At 44.6% G+C, this 22,018-nt stretch overlaps 1 protein-coding gene across 10 annotated transcripts in view; it reads right to left on the reverse strand.

Moving 5' to 3' along the window:
* Window positions 1-1,972: 1,972 nt before the first annotated feature.
* The window catches only part of LY86 (lymphocyte antigen 86), a 63,651-nt gene continuing 43,605 nt past the window's right edge, over window positions 1,973-22,018 (reverse strand). For 3 of the 10 annotated variants that reach the window (XM_030928164.1, XM_030928165.1, XM_030928166.1), the window contains 3 exons: window positions 20,346-20,553; window positions 7,264-7,311; window positions 1,974-2,408 (listed from right to left, as the gene is read on the reverse strand). In XM_030928164.1, coding sequence (XP_030784024.1) covers window positions 2,312-2,408; window positions 7,264-7,311; window positions 20,346-20,553 — 353 coding nt within the window. In that variant the 3' untranslated portion in view covers window positions 1,974-2,311. Of the gene's footprint in view, window positions 2,409-7,263; window positions 7,317-20,345; window positions 20,554-22,018 lie in introns of all 10 variants that reach the window. The other 7 variants (XM_030928171.1, XM_030928172.1, XM_030928174.1 and 4 more) reach the window with 4 other exon arrangements.

A 22,018-nucleotide genomic window follows, 5' to 3' on the forward strand; every position in this document is an offset into this window, starting at 1 on the left:
CATAGCCAAAACATTCTCAGAGATGCTATTACGCCGTCCTGAGGGGCTTTTCAGTATTCTGCCTAGACTCTAGCCTGACAAAGCTTCCCTTGGGCACTGGAACATCAAAAATGTTTTTTAAAACGTTCTATGCATAACGATTGAAATTGCCCTCCAAATATAAAGAAGAGTGGATGGGCACTCAAATGTCTGAAGCTGGCTGATTTTCACAATAGTTCCTTAATTGCGGGGACACGGGGTCATCCTGAACCAAACTGTTATTTTTTGCTTCAGAAAAGTTTATTGAGGACAAATTTTCGGAGTTCTTGATAGTGATTTTTGAAACAGTAGCAATTCTCTTTACGGGAGAAGTCAATTTAGTTTCTCTGGTAGATTGTCTGGGCACTTTGACACCCACCCCCTCAGTAACCACACAATGGCTAGCCCGAGAGGGCTCAGCTTCAGGTCACCCACCTCCCCTGACACCCCTGCTTTCTGGGCTGGCACTTTCAAAGTCATCTTAGTTAATACATCCTGCCAGAGTGTTAAATAATGACAAAGACTCCAGCGTTTCTCCTACCAGGGCTGTTCGTATTCCAAGAGCAGACTCCTGAACGTTGAAAAAGGTTTTCAACTTGCTGGAATAAAACTAATGGTGAAATTTAAGGTCAAGACAGGACACTAAGAAAAAAAATATTCTGGGACAAAGAAACATTTTTTCCCCCTCTCAAATCATGTCCTTATTGAAACTGCTGTGCACTTGTACATTCAGCGATGACTAGGATAGATTCCATATATGGAAATTCCAGTTTAACACAAACCTATAGAATCTGAAACTTTCTCTCTCCCTCTCTCTGTCTCTCACGCACACACACCCACACAGTCAGTTTAAAGGAGAGGGCAAAGGGATTGGGAAGGGACTGGCTGAGTTCCACCTGTGTCTTTGGAAGGCTGTGACAGCTGTCTTGTGCCGTTAGAACATATGCGTACACAGAGTCTAGCCAGGGCCATTACTACTCGTAGTGATGGTTACTGAAAAGGGAAGGAGGTGAATGTATCAAGCTAGAGGGAATGGCCAGGGGAGGAATCGTTTGCTGTTCTTGTGCATAACACGGTCACCTCCATGTACATTCAGAGGTTTGCTCCTGAGCCTAGTATAGCCATGCACGTCTTTTCCCTCAAGCACTGTGGCCTAGGCAAGGACACTGCTGTAATTTTGCCTCCTCATAACCCAGAAAACCTCAGATGCTGGTTTTAAAGTTCACCAGGCATTTATGACCTGCTATTCTAGGTGGTTTAAAGATGTATAAATAGTGATTAATAGCAACTACTGTTTTTTAAACTATGGAGTTTTTTCTCTTTTAATCTCTAGGATGGCATTTTTATGAATGATAGTGTCAACTCACCCACCTTACGCCAGCCCCTTAGCAGAGCAAGAGGGCCAGCAGGGACACTGGAAGGACAGGAGCATTGGATGGTGAAGGGGCTATGGAGCCCACCCTGCAGTTGGTGCATCCCAGGAGAGAAGACAGGGCCACAGAAATGACTCTGGAAGTAGGATAGGCAACATGCTTATGTATGGAAAGTATTGTAAAAGACAACTTAAGAACACAGTGCCTGATACACATTAAATATTCAGGAGTTATTCCTTGCATTAATGAATGAATGCAGTAATGAATGCCATTGTGTGCTGAGGTCAAGTGTAATCACGCTTTGAGGGATGAAGGTGAAATGAGTGTTTGGATAAGTGAGAGTATGATGTCCCTATTCGTGAGGTTGCATCAGCTTCTCAGCCCTCATGGTCCAAGGGTGGGGGCCTGACCAGGAGAAGCAATGGCGCATTATCCCATCGCTCTAATTTTAGCCAGGCTGTCATCCTCCTGAATTTCTTGGAACTGCTTATGCTGCACCAGCATCCGGCACTGTATCTGGAGGAAATGACTTTTTAACTACAGCATTGTAGTAAGATTCTTTGAACAAACCACAATGAACAATGGTGGCCAGCTTCCTTTATTCTTGGTAACTGTGAGGAAGCACTCCTAAGAAGTTGAAAAGCAGGTGAGTCTGGTGTGAGGCGACCAATTAGAGAAAAAGGATGGACCCACAAGACTGCTTAGGGACTGCCAAGAGGCTCCTTAGAAACAGATACATTCGGGGACTTCATTACATCTGTGGACTCTGGGGATGTCTGGTCCTGGGACTAAAATTAGCAGCTGCACTTTTTGGGGGGCTTCTGTGTAGAGCCTTTCTCTGTCATAGGCTGCTTCTCCCACAGCGGTTTCAGTCAGAGGAGCTTGGAGGTCCCATGAGATGAAGCTGGCTGTGAGTTTTGCTACAGGCCATGGTCAGGAGCACAAGATAGTAGCATTGGCACAGGCCACGGTGGACCGTTTTTCAGTATACAGTTCCAGCAAAATCTGGTATTCTCCCTGCAAGGGGCACAGGTCAAGTATTAGACATGTGACCCACAGTACAATTAATCATTTAACAAATATTTACAGAGAAACTTCTATGTGCTGGGTGATGTTCCGGACATTGAGGATAACCTTAGAACAAAACAAGCCAACCCCTGCGCTGCGGAGCTTCCAGCATCTCTGGGAGAGACAGACCAGCCTTATGATATGTGACTACGTATGGTATGTCAGGTGTTCATGTCATGGAGAAGACTCATGCAGGAAGGGAGTGGATGGAAGCACTGGGTGGGTCAAGGTGGGTGCTGGTCTGCAATTTTGAGCAGGGTGGTGAAAGGAGGCCCTGCTGAGATGACGACGTTTAGGTAAAGACCTGAAGCAGATGCAAGAAGGTGCAGTCCTGCTATGAGCTGGGGCCCCCACCTTAGAGGGGCAGAAGGAGGCGAGTGGGGCTGCAGGGAGAGTGGGGGATGGTGGGGGTGAAGTTAGGGTGACAAAGGAGGCCAGACTCTTAGGACCTCAAAGGCTGTGGTGGGGACTTCAGCTTCCACTCTGAAAGGAAATGGGGTCAGGAGAGGGTGGCCTGCCCTGGCGCCTGTGTCAGTAGGATCCCTCTGGCTGCTTCACTGAAAAGCCCAGGTGGGAGGTGATTGCAGGAATCCGGGTGAGAGATGAAGATGACCTGGATTAGAGGTGGAGGTGAGGGAAGGGTTTGGGTGCTAGAGAAATTTTGAAAGAACAGCCGATAGGATCCGCTGAGGACATGCAAGTGGGTGGAAGAGAAAGAGGTGGGTTAAAGGTGACTCCAGGGCTCCTGGCCTGAGCAACTGGAGGGAGAAAGGGTTGTGTGCTGAGACAGAGAAGACCCCGGGGAGCACAGTTCACCAGCACAAACCCAAAATGCCCCGTCACAGAAAGAATGACTGCCTTTGGGGGTCCTTGCTGGCAGCAACGCTGTGAGGCAGTCTCCCTTCCTTTGCAGTCAGCTTAGCAGAAGCCACCTGGCAGCCAGGTCCTGTGAAGACTGTGGAAGAGCCATGCCAGTTTTGTTTGCTGCCAGCGCCCCAGCCCTGCACCCCAGCAGCCACAGAGCGGTGACGTGTTTGTAGACACTAATCTGGAGAGGAAAATGCTCTGGGGTGGTGGGAGGGTCACAAGCAGAGCAGAGGGACTGTGGCAGAGGAGGCCAGGAGACTGCTGGTACATCTTTGAACTGCCTGTCACCCAAAGGGGGAAGGAGTTTAATCTGTACAAACAAGAGGGAAGGAGTAGGTGAGACCACCGGAGAGAAACTGCATGAGAGGTGGCTTTTGTTAGAAGTGAACAACTTTCTAGCAATGAGCAGAGCTTCCAAAGAGAGTGGAGTCCCCAACCCTGAAATGTATTCAAGAGAGCTAGGCTATGCTCTGGATGGTGCCTGGGGTGTGATTCCATGATTCTAGAAGCTCCCATGAGTCATACTCTTCCAATATTGAGCAGCTGTAATTTTAGAAACAGTGTTAGGAATATAACCAAAGCAGTCCAAATGTTAGAGAATTAATTATGAGTAAAGACCGGCTCAAATTTATATCTCATTGTGTTTCATCCTTCTCCTCCTCCTCATGTACTTTTCTTTAAAATCTCTATGTGCATTTAGGTACACACCTACAAATGTATTGAACACCACATGAATTTTTCATTACTATGTTATGAGCCTAAGAGGAGCTGTTGTATTTGAAGGAAGGGGTTCTAGATTATGAATTACAGATATCACAGACTCTGGTATAAGAGATAAGAGTATTTAGGCAACCGTGCCAGGCTGGAGGCAGGTGGAGGTGTGTGCTGGGAGGCCAGGAGGCCAGGGTAGGGAAGGACTGAGTGCAGCTTTTCTGCTGTTGAGGAGGGCACAAGTTTGCAAGTTAGGAATTTGTAGGTGCACCTTTGGCGATACACAGGTCAGGCTGTGCCTATGAGTTGTTGTCCACATGCTTCGGGAGCCTAAAGGATCCCCTAAATTCTCAGTCAGAAAACAGGAGGCATAGACAGAGGACACCAGGGAAGGCTTCAATCTGTGCCAAGGGGTTGGATGAGTTCAGAGGGACATAATACCAAGGCCCTGGAGACTGAGTGCTAAGTGGGAGCGTTTTTGGCCACATGGGAACTGCCATTAGCCCAGAGCCCATCCCTGGAGGATTTGGTTGGAGGAGGTGATATGGGGTAGGTCTTTTACAACCAAAAGGCTTTGAATTGTGTCTGTTCCATATTAAGAAAGCAAAGCCTCTGTGCTTTGCGGGCCGTCCACGGCTGACCCGCAGCCAGTGTAGGGAGCCCATTTTGGGATTAAGGCCTCTAGCTCTCTCTGCTGCACACGCGATGCCCTCATACTGGGTAATATCTGCTTAAGTACCATCAGCAGTTGAAGAACTTAGGTTCTGCACTTCCTTCCTGTACTGTAAGGTGATTCAAATAAAGCTTTTTTACACATCTGGTCAACCTTTTTTTTTTTTTTTGAGATGGTGTCTTGTTCTGTTGCCCAGGCTGGAGTGCAGTGGTGTAATCTCGGCTCACTGCAACCTCCACCCCCTGGGTTCAAGCGATTCTCAGGCCTCAGCCTCCCGAGTAGCTGGGATTACAGGCATGCACCACCATGACTGGTTAATTTTTGTATTTTTAGTACAGATGGGGTTTCACCATGTTGGCCAGGCTGGTCTTGAACTCCTAACCTCAAGTGATCCATCCGCCTCGGCCTCCGAAAGTGCTGGGGTTACGGGCATGAGGCACTGTGCCTGGCCCCTCAACCTACTTTCAAAGGGGTTTTCTGACTTTAAGAAGTTCTTTTCCGCTCTATCTTATATCAGTTGCTGAGTAACTGGGTTAAAAATAAGCCAACAATGCAAAAGTGAAAGTCAATTGTTAGTGAATTTTAAGTCAGCCTCTAGTCGGGAGGAGGGTCAGAAGGACAATGGGGAAAGAAAAACAATTCAAATAGCAAAGATTTAAAGAAAAATGGAACTCTCTGGGAGAGTTTAGGTACCTCATACTAGAAGTGAAGAGAGGTGTAGTTTTTCTTTCTTGCAAAACTTTTGTATTTTAATGAAAGGCCTGAGGAGAAAACTCTAGAGATTTCCAGAGGGAGAAGCCTGGAGTCTCCCCAGCTGCAAGAGCAATGCTAGTGGAAATCCGAGATGGTAGCAAGATGGCACTCTGACATAGGAACGCAGAGGCTGGGAAAGAAAGGAAACAAACCCGGAGGTGAAGCTAAGTTAGAGATTCTTTATGGAGAAAGAGACCTACCTTTTTCTTCAGCCATATACAGGTTTTGGAGAACTGAAAGGGTGAGGTTCTATTTAAAGTGGTTACATTTTTACAACTGCACCCCCATGCTTATTGCAGCACTATTCACTACAGCAAAGACACGGAATCAACCTAAGTGTCCATGTATGGATGAATGGATAAAGAAGATGTGGTATGTATACACAGTGGAGTACTATATAGCCATAAAAAAGAATAAAATCTTATGTGTGGCAACATGGATGGAACTGGGGGTCATTATCATAAGTGAAATAAGCCAGGAACAAATACAAATATTGTTTATTCTCAATTACCTGTGGGAGCTAAAAAACATGATCACGTGGAGATAGAGAGTGGAAAGATAGATACCAGAGTGGAGAGGGAGGGGAGGAGAGGGAGAGGATAAAGAGAAGTGGATTGAAGGGTACAAACACACAGTTGATAGAAGACATAAATTCAGTGTTTGATAGCAGAGTAGGGTGACTATAGTTAACAAAAACGTATTCAGTGATGGACATCCTAAATAGCCTGACTTGATCACTACATATTATATACACATAATCAAATCTCACAGGTACTAAATACATCAGCATGTGTTTTTAAAAGATCACATTTTTATGATCCTTTCCATATTATTCCATAAGATTCTCTGAGGGCCTGTAATGCCAGCACTTTGGGAGGCTGAGGCAGGTGGATCAGAAGGTCAGGACTTCGGACCAGCCTGGCCTATATGGTGAAACTCTGTTTCTACTAAGAATCCAAAAATTAGCTGGGTGTGGTGGTGCGTGCCTATAGTCCCAGCTACTCGGGAGGCTGAGGTGGAAGAGTAGCTTGAATCCGGGAGGCGGAGATTGCAGTGAGCTGAGATCATGCCCCTGCACTCCAGCCTGGGAGACAGAACGAGACTCCGTCTCAAAAAAAAAATAAAAAAAAAAATAAAAAAAAAAAAATTATCTGAGGGGTAGCGTATTGAACATTTATTGCTTATAGCAGAGTGATGTAAATTGAGCCATTTAATAATGTCACATTATCTTGAACAGAAAGGAATTAGTGGAAAATTCTACTCTGAGCTGTGAGCTTTGCCAGCAAATGCTAAGGATATGGGCATTTTATTGACTTAGTGGCAGCTCATGAGTAACAGTGAAAGGACAGTAACCAGGGGACCTTCACGCCTCCGTGGCTTGTGCATCTTCCTTTCTCTGAACTGCCAGCCTCCTGAGCATGGTCCCAGCACATGCGTGGTGCCGCCCACACAGCCCAGCAGCACTGCCATATGGAACCCCACAAATGCCACGATCCTGCTGGACAAGACGCCGGCATCCCTCTCAGTGGGAGGTTTGTACTCGGAGGATTCCCTAAGGTTCACCGACATGTAAAATATTAAATGCCAAAATGACAAAGTCAGCGTGTCAAGAAATTTCAAGTGCCCACGGTGAAGCAGCAGTTTTATGAAGAAAGGGTTTTTGCAGGGATGGCCTATGGATAAGTTTTAAATTGTTTAACTCCTCCTCTTCTTTCTTGGTTTCTCCTCCTTTCCCTCCCCCTTTTTCTAGACTTCTTCAAGAAACAAACTATTTAATACAAAAATTAAGTAATATCTTACCTGAGGAATAGTAAATTCAGGATTATTGACAGGCCCAGCATAGTAAATCTGCTCTGAAAAAATATATAAAGCATACATGATGTTATTCAATCATTTAAAAAAATGATTCATTTGTATGTTCTGTGGTCACACAGAAGTGTGACAATTGTTGGCACCAAAATAAGAGCAGCTATTGCTAGAAATGTTTTCATTCCCTGATCTACACCTCATCTACATTCATTCACTTATTCATTCATGCCACAAATATTGGTCAGGCACCTTCCATGTGGCAGGCCCTGGGGATCCTGGGATGGAAAAAAATAAGTCTCTGTCCATGCATTGCTTATATTCTGTTATGGTTTGGCTATGTCCCCACTCAAATCTCATCTTGAGTTGTAGTTTCCATAATTCCTGTGTGTCATGGGAGGGACCCAGTGGGAGGTAACTGAATCATGGGAGTGGGTTTTCCCATGTCGTTCTTGTGATAGTGAATAAGTCCCATGAGATCTGATGGTTTTTTAAAGGGCAGTTCCCCTGCACAGGTCCTCTTGCCTGCTGCCATAGAAGATGTGCCTTTGCTCCTCCTTTGCCTTCCACCATGATTGTGAGGCCTTCCCAGCCCTCTGGAACTGTGAGTCCATTAAACCTCTTTTTCTTTATAAATTACCCAGTCTTGGGTGTTTCTTCATAACAGTATGAAAATGAACTAATGTATATTCTACTGAGGAGAATGATGATACAGAAATAACTAAACAAGACAATATCCAGATTGTAACAAGTGCTGGAAAGAGACACCAAGTAATATGAGAGAGGCAGGAGGGTGTGGTGGGGAAGGGGCCAGGCCGGATCCAGGTTGCACAGGGTTAAGTCCCAGGATTAGTTGACTATGGACAGTTGTTATCTCTTTGGGCTCAGTTTCCTTGTTTTTTTTTTTTTTTTTTCAAGATGGGTAAGGTAATGACAATAAGAGTACCTGCTTCCTAGGGTGGTAGGGAATTAAAAGAGGTAATCAATAAAAAGCACTAATAACAACACCCGGGAAGCACTCCATGAATACTCGCTAATGCCAGGAACTGGGAGGCACCATGTTCCACGGGGTGGCAGGTCATGGAGGCATCTATAAGGAGGTAGTATTTGAGCCGAGCCCTGAAGGAGCAGAATGGGCCAAGCATTTAAAGAGTTGGGGGAAGATCATCTCAGAATAACAAAGTAAGGACAGAGGCCTTGATGTGGAAAAGAGTTTAGGAAATTGGAAGGACAGAGGGAGATGAGTCTGCTGAAGCACAGTGAACAAGAGAAACTGTGTTGAGAAGAACTTGGAAAGATTAAGAGGTGACATATTTCAGGACCTGCAGGAAATGGTAGGGAGTTCAGATTTCATTCCAGAGGCAGTGGAAAATGTGTTAAAAGTCATGTCAAAATAGCTAATTTATGTTTTGCGGAGATATTCTGCTGTGTAAAGAATGCAAAGAAGAGGCCAAGTGTGAAGGCTCTTCTGTGGCCAAGGTAAATGATGGATTGGTGAAGGGTGGTGGAGGTGGAGGTAGAGAACATGAATGAGATAATATTTGTGTTGGCTGATAGCACCCACCGATGAGTGGGTATAGAGAGTGGGGACCAGGAAGGTTTTGGTTTGAGCATCTGGATAGATGGGGGTGCCATTTATTGAGATTAGAGAAGCCTGATGAGGCAGAGTGTGTGTGTGTGTGTGTGTGAGAGGATTGAAGAGCTCTAATTCTGGGAGATGGTTAATAAGGATCCTTGGAAGCAGTTGGCTATACAAGTCTGGAATTTTAGGGAAAAGGTAGGAATGGAGCTATGAATACTGGAGTTATTAACATGTGGTGATTAAGCCATGGGACAGGATGAGATGCCCCCCTCACCCCAAAGAGATAGAATTAATCAACAGAGGAGAGGACAGGACCTCCTGAGGCCCTCCAACATGCAGAGGTTGGGTTGAGGAGAAGCCAGCCAAGGAGACTAAGAAGAGATGGTCACTGGAGTGAGAGGTTAGCCAGAGGGTGAAGGAGCAAGGAAGCCAGCAGATGAATGTTTTTCAAACAGGAGGGTATTGCCAGCCATGCAGAATGCTGCTGCTGAGAGTTTGAGTAAGATGAGAACAGAACTGTGCAGTGGATTTGGCAACATGGAGGTCATTTGGTGACCTCGACAAGAGCACTGGAGAGATGAGTACAGATGCCTGAATGGGGTGGACTGAAGAGATACAAGGAGGTGAGGAAGTAAGAGTTTTGTTATGAGAGGAAGCAAAAGCAAAAAAAAAAAAAAAAAAAAAAAAGGATAACTGAAGGAGAGTGTGGTATTAAGAGTGGTTTGTTTCTTTGTTCAAGATGGGAGATACTGTACCATATTTGTTTTTCCAAGGGAATAATCTTGTAGAAAGAGAGATTGAAGCTGCAGAAGAGGGAATAACTGAAGACACGAAGGGTTTAAGAAGGTGGAAACGAACGCTATTAACACTCCCTCCTGCATTTGAGAGAAGCATGAAAATTACTCCCACAATTGCAGGAGTGAAAACAGAGCAGAATGAGTTCAGGTGTAGATATGTTTGTAGATGGGCCAGTAAACCAAGAGTGGGGCTCTTGTCTGATCACTTTGGTTTTTGCAGTGAAGTCCACAGACTTGTAGGGGGCACTAGATGGCGAAGGCCTGTGCTGTGTTGAGCAGCAAAAGGAGGAATACAATATTCGTGGACAGTGGGGAAGAAATTTACTTGAGAAATATAGTAAGATTTCTAGGCAGTGTTGAGTGCTTTTTTTGAGGTTTGTGGCCATAAATGTAAAGATACTCCAGTCAGCCCAGATGTATATTTTCTTAGAGACATTCAGTAGCTCCAGTGCTACTGAAGGTCAGTGGTTGGGGTGGAGTTTCACTGGACAAGAATGAAAAGGAGAGAAAGTCAAGGCTGTTGGGTTAGATGCAAGGAAAAGATTGTAATAATAGACCATAGAATCTAAGGTGGGTAAGGAAGAAAGTGAAGGCAGAAGGGAGTTGTTAACGGTAGTAGTGGGGGAGTGAATTGAATGGAGTTTCTATTATTGCAGTCAAGGTGCTAGAATTGGTGAGCTGGCAGTATATGAGGAAGCCACACGGCAGAGGGCTTGACATTTAGATTTCAGAAATGGTGCATTTTTACAAGCTCTAAGATATCCAGGGTTGACATGAGACATGGTGGTTGAGGTGTAAAGATGGAAATGGTTGTTGGAAGTAAGGGGGTGAAAAAACTGAGACATTATGGTGCTTGGTGGGCTATCCACATCAGTATTGAAGTCAGCAAGAAGGATGACTCCTTGCCCAGCCCCTCAGTGATTACTGCCTCCCCTGTGATTCCCCAGCACTGCAAACAAGCATCGTGGCTAAGAGCACATGTCCAGCGGTCAGACTATCTGGGCTTGAATCTGAGTTCTTTTTTCATTAATTGGTCAAGTTACTTAACCTGTCTGAGCAGTACATGTAGGCACTGTAACTAATATGTGGTTACATATAGAGGGTTCAGAGGGACAGCCTGCCCGGGATTCATTTGTCATGCTGGTGCTTTGCCCAGCCTGAGGACGCACCCCTTGCATTGCAGTCTATGCTAATCGTGCCCCTAACAGATATGCACTGCAGTGGTTCAGCTACTGGAACATGATTTCTTTTTTGGAAGTTATCTTTTTCCCAGTAGATACTCTAGTCTAACCCAAGCCAAGACAATCAGAGCAGAGAGACAAAGAGACCCCTTCTCAATCTGTTCTGGCAAGAGAAGTGTTCACTGCAACTCACCAGTCTCTAGAGCTGCCTACTTTCTGCCTGGTGTTCCAGCTTTCTTGCTAATTCTGTGACTCCTAAATGTCCTTTCAAGAAATTCCCTTTGCTTTTGTTGGCTGGATTGGGTGTCTTCTGTTTGCAACTCAAGGATGTGGCTGCTACAGGCATGAACAAGCCAAGAGCACTCCTGCTGGTTGTCAGGGTTTGGACACAATGTGGCTCAGGAGCAGAGTCCAAGAACAAGGACTGGTGTGCCATCCCTGTCTGATCTGGCTGGGCTCCCTTGGGCATGTTTCATACCTGCTTTATGCTTCTACAAATTGCTGTATGGTGGCACAGTACAAATGACTTGACCTAGGAAGCAGACAGACTTGGGTTTGAGACCCAGCTCTCTGACTCACTAGCTAAGTGATGTTGGGCAATTTGCTCAGCCATCCTGTAACTCAGTTTTTGCACTTGCAAAATAGAAATAGCAATGCCTCCCCATAGGGCATTGAGAGGACTAGAGAACTTGTGTGTAAAGTTGCTGAGCAGAATGTGGTCCCAAGGAAGGGTAGAAACGGCAGTTAGTTATTAACTGTATTATTACTCACCCAGGTGTGAAAAGGAGTAACAGAATGGACGTTCATTTGGTAGAAGCTGAAATATGCCATGAGACTAGGTTTTCTAGCTTCTTACTTGAGCCAGTGTATGTAACTGCTAAGTTCTGTCTGTGCTTTTTTTTTTTTTTAAAAAAAAACTTTTGTTTTAAAAAATGGACGAGTATGATTCTTTGAAGAACAACACTCTAATGATACCTAAAATTTTGTTGTGCTTATTTAATGCCCCCAGGTTTGCTCATTTGTGTTCTTCACCATTAAGAGGTCCCTCACTTGGCTGAGAGGTTTTCATTAAATTGGTCTCTTACAGTTTACAGTTTCTGTTGGAGCTTTTTGGGGAGCTCATGAAGTTCTTGAGATAACTGCAAGTAACTCATGAAATTGTCTCTTTTTTTAACCTGATAAAACAATACCTAAAATTAAATTTTCACTCCATCCTTTCTCAGATCTTCTCCAATTCTGAGATTCCTTTAATTAACATTCTCACACTCCAGGACTAGAAAAAGAGCCCCAGTATATTTGCAGCCATGTCTTCCATTTCTTTCATGTGCAATCTTTATCAGTTTTTAATGTGCAGTGGATTAAAGAAACTCACCTCCCTGGTTCTGAATACTTGATGTCATTTCTGAGTATCAGCTTTTTTTTTTTTGACCCAGATCTTTGGGTGATTGTCATTGAGTGTCTTTTTGAAGAGAAAATTGGTTTATAAATTGTGGAAATAAAAGGTCCCAAGGGTTTTGGGTGACGTCAACTTGATATGAGGGCCTGTGTCTTTTTTTTTTTTTTTGAAACAGGGTCTGGCTCTGTCACCCAGGTTGTGCAATCTTGGTTCATTGCAACCTCCACCTTCCATGTTCCAGTGATCCTCCCATTCTCCCACCTCAGCCTCCTGAGTAGCTGAGACTACAGGTGTATGCCACCACACCCGCCTAGTTTTTTGTAGAGATGAAGTTTTGTCATGTTGTCCAGGCTGGTCTCCAAGTCCTGAGCTCAAGTGATTCACCCACCTTGGCCTCCCAAAGTGCTAGGATTATAGCCGTGAGCCACTGCACCTGTCTGGTCCTGTGTCTTGGTCTGCCTCTTTTTGTTCTCAATAACCAGCACAGATGCAGCCTGCTGACTGCATGAACTCTTTTAGGCGACCCTCTCCCCATTTCCTAACCCTTTCGAGGATCTTACTGGAATTCCTGCCAATTTCCCAAATTTATTATAAAATGTCATTAATACTTAAGCATTTTCAGGGCACTTAACAGTATAAAAATACTCAAAATAATTATGATGACTAGGCCAATTAGCATATCAAGAACAAATATTTTTGTTTAAAAAATCATTCATTCATTTACCTAGCATTTTGTGTTCCTTTCCCACCTGCTTAGGGCAGGGTAGAGGGGAGGCAGTGTCCTTTTTTGCTCCAGTTATATTGAGAAACGATTGACAAATAAAAATTATATATAAGTTGTATAATGTGGTTAACATATCCTCACATAGTCACCTTTCGTGTGTATGTTTGTGTGTGCATGTGTGTGTGCCTGCATGTGTGTGTATGCGTGCATTTGTGCGTGAATGTATGTGCATTTTTGTGTGTGTGCATGCTTATGTGTGTACATGTGTGCTTGTGTGTGTAGTGAGAACACTTGAGAGCTACTCTGCTAGTAACGTACAATACATGGTGATCAACAGTAGTCACTGTGCTGTACGTTAGGTCTCTAGAACTTACTCATCTTCTAACTGCAAGTTTGCACTCTTTGACCACCATCTCCTCTTTTCCCGTACTCCTTAGACTCTGCCAACCACTCATCTACTCGGTTACTGTGAGTCTGACTTTTATTTTTGGATTCCACATGTAAGTAAGATCATGCAATATTTGTCTGCCTTATTTCATTTAGCATAACGTCCTCCAGGTATGTCCACGTTGTTGCAAATGGCAGAATTTCTTCCTTTTTTAAGGCTGAATCATATTCCATTGTGTGTATAGACCACATTTTCTTTATCCATTCATCTGTCACTGTTGTTTTCACATCTTGGCTACTGCGAATAATTCTGGGGGAAATTCCCACTCTTGGTGGGAATGTAAATTCGTACAGCCACTGTGGAAAACAGTGTGGAGATTCCTCAAAAAATTAAAAATAGAACTCCCATATGATTCAGCAGTCCCACTTCTGGGTATATATATATCCAAAGGAGATGAAATCAGTTTCTGGAAGGGATACCTGCACACAGGGAGGCAGTGTCAACCTGGGAGGATGCAGCCCTCCCTCTCCCCTCCAGGTGAGGGCAAGAGCAAGGTGGGAGGGAGCTCAGAGTCTGTGATGGCATCTGGCGTGTGGAGGACCAAGCTGAGGGGCTAGAGGATGAAGAGGAAGGTGGGGAGGATGTTCCAGACCAACCAAGAGCATTGTTTCTGGAGGAGCGGGGAGGGAGTGCATGGCTTTATTCTAGTGAGCTCTTGATTCCTCTCCCTGTATCTGGGTATTTCCCAAGAGACCCAAATCTGGAAGATGGAGAAGGCCCAGGCACTGATCCTCATCATGTTCCCTCTGATCTGTAGCTTTGCTTTCTTCAGTCTCTCTGACCCTTGAGGATGTAGTTCTTACTGTTCCCTTAAGACTTGGAGTTGGTAGGTTAGGGCTCTCATTTAAGGTAATAATAAACTTGCCTGGGGTAGGGACAGATAAGAGTGTCCACTGCCTTTAGGTCGAATATCACTGTAGCTAGATCCCAGTAGGCCCTAAAGGCTGGAGGTTTCTTCAGGTTTCCATGGAGTCCGGGCATTGTGGGTAGGTAAGCTCCAGGCTAGGCCAGGCCTAATTGTAACTTCTTAGTATTATTTTTCAGCGTGTCCTAATTTGGCAGCTCCTCAAGCTCCCAGGCCATTCAACTCTTATCCTCCGAGCCTCTGAGTCCTTTGTGTCTCTCCTGGAGGGGTCCTTCCGGGACTCTCAGTGCTGCAGGCTTGGCTGCTCCGTTTCAGAGGGGGTTCTGCCGGTCCTCCACATGCAGTTGCACAAAATGTGCCTGGCTCAGGGTTGAATGGGATCAGAAATCCAGCTGTGCCCTATTGGGTCAGGGCCTGCAGCCCAGGACTGGGCTGGGTCTCACCAGCATATGCTTTTAGTGGTCTGGGCCACATCCTCTCAGCCCCTGGTGGAATCCCGGCTGCTGAAGCGGGCATCAGCAGGGCCTCTGATACTACTCTGTGTCAAGGGGCTGCCCCTCTGCATGCTTTCCTGCTTCAGAGAAGCCCATGCAGGGCAACTGGGAAGTGCAGAGATGTGAACTCCTGAAGCCTCCTGACTCTGAGAAAGACAATTCTGAGGCACTCGCTGTGGTTCCCCAGGGGTTGCTGAGGGATGGAGCCCTAGTTCCCTGTGCTGGTCATCAGCTCCCTGATGCATCTCTTACTGGCTTTCTCCATCACCCTTGCTTCCTGGCATCACGGCCCAGTGTACTACCCACCCCCAAGTCCTTGAACCTGGCCTTACTTGGGGGTACCCCAAACTAAGAACACTTCCTGGCAGAAGGTTCCCCTTTTTCTAATGTATACCAAGGCCATGGATGAGCTAGTGGTAGCCCTAGCCACCTGGCTGCTGATACATTTGCACCTGTTTCTCGTGATGGAACCACCTAATTCAGAAATGATACCCGAATGCCCTGGAACCTGTTCCTTGACTTTCATGCCAAAGACCAGGAAGGAGAATTTTCATGTCCTGGACTATCTCCTTGAATTCTGTGCATCTCACACTCTAGGAGAAGACAGGAGCTGAGTGACAGGGACAGGAGGTGAAGACCTCAGCTGTGCTCCAAGGGGGAGGAACAGAGCATGCGAGGAAGCCTGTGAGTTTTAGTAAAGAGGGACTGGAGGAAGGAGGAGAGGAGCACAGTCAATCTCGTCTTTGTTTTCTTCATTCAGTTGGATAGAGAGTTACTGTCCCTGATTAGTGCACAAGTGTCCAATAGTGCACAAGTGGAATAATCTATAATAAATCAAGTTAACTCTAATAAAGTGGATTTGAAAACTTTGGGACTCTTTGGCAAGTCAAGTGACCTTTTATTGGAGGATTATTTCTGTTGCTCCATAATTAGAGCTTGCTCAACTTGATTTCTAAATGTTTCTTGGGGATGTCCAGCGTTTGGTCTCACCCCACCGGCTGTGTGAAGGTTCAGCACGTTCTGGGAATAGTTGCTGTCGTGTTTTTGGAGTCACAACTGTACTTTAGAATTTATAACTGTATAATTTGAGTTTGGATGACTTTTTCTAGACATGAGTTATCTTAGTTTTGCTTCCAGCTAACTCTGCTTTGATATCTTTCCCCATCCATTCAACGAGGCATGTGAGATTTTATTTTATGGCCTTTCACTACCTAGAGAAAGTTAATGTTATTTACCACTTGAAAACATTCACTGTGTACTTATAATGAATCATTTATAAAATTAGAATTTTTCCTGGGTTTCTTCACTCATGGTCCTCTCCTTAGGCCTCTGCAGTGATTCAGAGATGTGCTCATTATCTCTACCCTCCTTTTCTTTTCTTTCTTTCTTTCTTTCTTTCTTTTTTTTTTTTTTTTTGAGAGAAATCTCACTCTGTTGTCCAGGGCTGGAGTGCAATGGTGTGATCATAGCTCACCACAGCCTTAAATTCCTGGGCTCAAGTGGTCCTCCTGCCTCAGCCTCCTAAGTAGCTGGGACTACACCACCATGCCCAGCTAATTTTTAAATTTTTTTAGAGACGAGGATCTTCCTATGTTGCCCAGGCTGGTCTCAAACTCCCAGCTTCAAGAGATCCTCCCTGCCTCAGCCTCTGTAGCTGCTGGGATTACAGGGATAGCCACTGCACCCGGCTATCCCTGCCCCTTCCTGCCTTTAAAAAATTTTTTTTTCCAGAGATGGAGTTTCTTTCTCTGTGTTGCCCAGGCTGATCTGGAGTTCCTGAGCTCAAGCAATCTGTGCCCCTCGGCTTCCCAAAGTGCTGGGGTTACAGGTGTGAGCCGCCATACTTATCCCTAGTAGAAGCTGGTTCTCTCTCCATGACAAACATGATGACAGACTCCTTGCCATCTTACCATCTTTCTCTGCCAAGAATGGGCATAATACATGGGCCGTCATTGACTGCTAGCCAAATCATTTCTCCTGTGGTTAGAGGGCATGCAGGTGGTGGCTTTATGGGGGAAAGGTGACAATAATGGCCTGATAAAGCAAGCCCTTGAGAGCAATGATACAATCTCCTAGTAGAAAGACTCATCTCTTGCCTCAGCCTCAGATCTGTGAGCAAGTGCATTTGAGAACTGTGAAGTTCTCAGAGTTGTTGGACTTCTATGAAAGCATTTTCATGGAAAACCTATGGAGTTTGAGTTTTTGCCATAGTAGACACAGTTTTGGGCCTTTTCACACGGCACACAGAGGTCAGCCAAGGCATGCTGGTTTTCCAGATGGGAGTTGTGCAGGCTAGTAATGCCCCCCAAAGAGGTCCAAGTCATAATTCCCAGAAACTGTGAATATGTTACTTTATATGGCAACAGGAACTCTGCAGATGTGACTAAATTAAGGATTTTGAGATGGGGAGACTATCCTGTGTGGCCCAGGGGGGCCCAATTGTAATTACAGAGGTCCTTATAAGAGCGAGGTAGGAAGTCAGAAGAAGGAGAAGGCCAGGTGGAGATGGAAGCAGAGAGTAGAGTGATGTCACTAAGGGCCAAGGAATGCAGCAGCCTCTAGAAACTGAAAAAGGCGAGAAAGCCGGCTCTCCCTGGGCCTCCAGAAGAAACACAATTCTATGATACTTTGACGCTAGCTTTCTGATATCCAGACTGTAAGAGAATCAATTGATGGTGTTGTCAATGGCAACATTAATGGTGATTTGTTACAGCAGCTATAGAAAGTTCATACAGTGCTCTTGGATTAAGAAAGGAGGGACTGGCCGGGCGCGGTGGCTCAAGCCTGTAATCCCAGCACTTTGGGAGGCCGAGACGGGCGGATCACGAGGTCAGGAGATGGAGACCATCCTGGCTAACATGGTGAAACCCCGTCTCTACTAAAAACTACAAAAAACTAGCCGGGCGAGGTGGCGGCGCCTGTAGTCCCAGCTACCCGGGAGGCTGAGGCAGGAGAATGGCGTGAACCTGGAAGGTGGAGCTTGCAGTGAGCTGAGATCTGGCCACAGCACTCCAGCCTGGGTGACAGAGCGAGACTCTGTCTCAAAAAAAAAAAAATAAATAAATAAATAAATAAATAAATAAATAAATAAATAAATTTAAAAAAAAAGAAAGGAGGGACAAGGTGATGAGCCTGAGAAGGGACAAAGGTGATGGTTTGTTTGTATTTGTGCTCTCCACAAAGGGCCCTTCAGAACTATGACACAGATGTAACCTAGGATTTGAGCAGAAGAGAAAGTACTTGGGTTTAGGACTGGCCAAGAGAGTAGAATTTCTAACATGAACTCACAGATGAGCTCAGGATGGACTGTTAAAAATACTTCAGAGCAGTATAGATACTACCAGGTCAGATCTGTGCAATAGAACATTCCACAAAGATGGGAATGTTCTGTGTCTACACCATCAGTAGATCTGCACTACAGTAGCCACCAGGCATGTGTGGCTATTAGGAGCTTGAAATATGTCTGGTAGGACTGGTGCACTGAATTTTTAATTTAACTTAAATATAAATTCTTTAAATAGCCACATATGACTTGTGGCTGTCATATTGGACAGTGCAATTCCAGATCAGCACTGGCTAAGAGAAATATAATGTGAACCATATATGCAACATAAAATTTTCTAGTAACTACACACAAAAAAGGAAAAATAAATAGGTGAAATTAATTTAGTAATATATTTTGTTTAACCCACTTATTAAAAATATTACCATTTCAGCATGGAACCAATATAAAGAGTCTTAATGAGATATTTACATTATTTTTTTTCATATTTTGTACCAAGTCTTCAAAATCCGGTATGTATTCTGTACATTTCACTTTGGACTGGCCATGCTCCTAGTACTTAATGGCTGCAGGGGCCAGTAGCTACCGTCTGGATGGTGCCGGTGCCGACTATTTAGTCATTGATAAGGAAGTGGGGTCTAGCCAGGGAAATGACTTGCTTTCAGCAGCATTCCTTCTGCAAGGCCTGTTTTTCTGCTGTCCAGGATCCCCCTCTGAGAGATACATAACTTTCAGCAGCAAAGCAAAAAGAATTTAAGCATTTTTGTCCCACCTACCAACCAATTCCTAAATTTTGTGGATAAATACTTTATACAACATTCAAAATACAACTTATACATTGGTGGGCTGATTAGATTCCTAGAAATGGAAATGAAGTAGATGATGATGGAAGCAAGGAGAAGAAATTGACTTGATCCTCCAAAACCTGGGCAACCCTGGGAGAGAGTAATGCTGCTGGACAGCTAAGAAAACAGCCATCACAGAGGGCTGCGTTTCTCACACTGGGGTGGGAATCCGGGTTCTTGCACATCAGGGCTTTTGGGATGTCTAGTTTCTTAAAATGCAAATACCAGCGGCTCTGGGATCCGATTGTGTGACATGGGGGAGCCGTGAGTTGGCCTTCTTAATTAGCTTCCTAAACGATTGTTACATCAAAGTATGTCACTGAGCTGGATTTATGAAATTCCATAAGGGTCAAGGATTTGTCAAGAAGCTTGTCTTAGAAAATTAAAAGTGTTTCTGGTCCTAGGTCATCCTTAGTCATAGTATGCTGGGCTCAAGGAACATAAAGATTGACTGATGTTGAAGTACAGTTGCAGTACAGTTGGCTCATTTACAAACGTGCTTGAGTTTGAGGATGGGGAGAAAGCACCCAGGGCTCTAGAATTCCTTAAAAACCAATATGCTTCCTTTGATTTCATTTAGCAAGAAAAAAGTGCTCTTTTGCTTAGTCATTACTGGTGCCCTCTGTAGAGTGGCTACTGCTTTTAGTTCTGTTTTTTTTTTTTTTCTTTGCAGTTTGAGGGTAGGAGTTCTGCTAATACAATAAGTAAACCATTGTTTTTGGTGATTCTGCATGAATTTGCTGCAGCAGCAGCTGCCTGGTAATCACAAGCAGGAAATCTACCATTGAAGTCTGGAGACAAGGAATAATACATGAAAAGAAGAAAGGAACGAAGGGGAGATGATGGTGCTTCAAATTTCCAATTCCATGAGAGATGCAAATGACGCTCTCTCCCCACAGGGACAAGAGGGCCAGGGAAACTTCCCCTTGTTCAACCATCACAAAATATGCAGGCTTGGACCAAAGGCATCTTCTTGCTACCTGTAAGGAAAAAGGTCTTAAACTTCTAAGCCTCAATGACTCCACTGCCTCTTCATGCACCTTGTTAAAATGCAGACTTCCAATCTGAGATGGATGATGACTTGAGGGGCTCAGAGCCCTTGCTGGAGAAATCTGTCTTCAGCTGCACAAAGTTGCTGCCATTATTGAATGCTTGCTGTGTGCAGAACACCATTCTATGGGCTTTATGTGTATTATCCCATGTTATCCTTATGACTGTCCCATGAGGTCACTTGTATTTTCTCTATTGTACAGATGAGGAAACTGAGGCTCAGAGAGATTAAGTTACTTGTCTGAGGTCACATAAATGGTAAGTGGCAGTGAAGATTTAGCTCTGTATAGGTCTGGCTTCAAATCTTGTGCGTAACCACCAGGCTAGTGGTTCTCAAAGTGTGGTCCCTGGGCCAGCATCATCAGCCTCACCTGGGGACTTGTAAGAAATGCAGATTCTCAGACTCCTCACCTGATGTGTGGAACTGGAAACCCTGGGGCTAGGTCAAGCAACTGTGATTGAAGTTGGGCTCCAGGTGATGCCGATGCCTGCTCAAGGTTGAGAACCACTGGACTGGGCGAAGGTCCCTGCTCTCCAGCAGCAGCGCTGCAGTCTGATGAGTCAGGGGACAGGAAATGCTTCCAGAATAATATTGGTTTTGGTAACATGCTGCCTGCAGCTGCAAAATGACAGTGGGGATAATAATGGCAGGAGAAATAGTGCAATTTTTCAGGTCACAGAAAGTCAGCACTCCCTCCACGGGTCTATAGATCCGTCCACGAGAAGAGGAGCCAAGACACATGAGTTCCCATCTCAGCCACTTTGTCACTGGGGATACTGGCAGCGGTTGAAGGACAGGACCAGAAGCTAGGGCTGGAGGAGGTTGGGAAGGAAGTGTGGGGATGGAAAGCCTACAGCTTGTGAAGGAGCAGGAAGTCTAAAATGGCCCAGAAATCAAAGGTAAGCAAACAAGTATAACATAGGTGATACCCTAGAAAACATGTACAATAGACAATAGTCCCCCTTATCTGCAGTTTAACTTTCTGCAGTTTCAGTTACCTGTGGTCAATTGTGGCCTGAAAATATTAAGGTATTTTGAGAGAGAGAGAGAAAGAGAGACAGAGAGAAAGAGAGAAAGAGGGACCATACTCACATATTTTTTATTACAGTAAATTGTTATAATTGTTCTATTTTATTAGTTGTTATTGTTAATTTCTAACTATGGCTAATTTATAAATTGAATTTTATCATAGGTATATGTATGTGTGGGGAAAATAGTAAATATAGGATTTGGTATTGTTCATGGCTTGGGGGTCTTGCACTTGGGGGTCTTGCACTTATTCATGCACTGGGGGTCTTGGAACATGTCCCTATCAGGTAAGAGGGGACTACTGTATTTTAAAATTTAGGCTTCTGTTAAGCCGCTTATTCCCCTTCTGTTATAGCCTAAATCAATACCTGAATTCCTGGGGCTTGCATTTGTTAATGTATGTGTAGTGAACATGAAACAGCTGAATCATGAAGCCCATGGTAGTGCGGCCATGGCTGGGGGCACGCTTTATAGAGGTTGTCAGCTCATCAGCATAGATTAATTTCTTCAAGGTAGCACCTGCTGGGAAGGTGGTTTAGCCCTGTCTTCTACTCCAGCAGTGCAGGGGGTAAGGCATTTTGCAGAAAGCATTTGTGGATTTTTTTCCAAATCTAGGCAGTAAACAGATTGCATTCCCAGCACTCCCCCCAAATTCCCTTCATTTCCCAGATCTGTGGAAAGGAGCACATTGAAACAGAAATAGAGGAGGCCATAGACCTCTAACTGATGGAATCTGACTACTGATCTAGATATTATTGTTAAGACAGAATTTTGAATTGATACAGACAGTGAGATTGAGAAGGCCCTGCAATGAATGATCCTGGGAGGATCACCAGGTCCAAGTGTTCAGCATGAACCAGGACCAGCAGAGAAACATTTAATTAGGGAAGGTAATGAAAAGGAAGGGAGGATGGGTAGCCATGAGCACCCACTCTGGTTACACCTTTGACTTACTTGTATATGTAAAATCAGTGAGTATTATAATAGAATCTCTTAGCTCTGTCAGAAAAACATCTGCCTTATGGGCAATATTATGCCAGACTTTAAATACAGT

The sequence above is a fragment of the Rhinopithecus roxellana genome, chromosome 4 (assembly GCF_007565055.1).
Source record: "Rhinopithecus roxellana isolate Shanxi Qingling chromosome 4, ASM756505v1, whole genome shotgun sequence".
NCBI classification, from domain to species: domain Eukaryota; kingdom Metazoa; phylum Chordata; class Mammalia; order Primates; family Cercopithecidae; genus Rhinopithecus; species Rhinopithecus roxellana.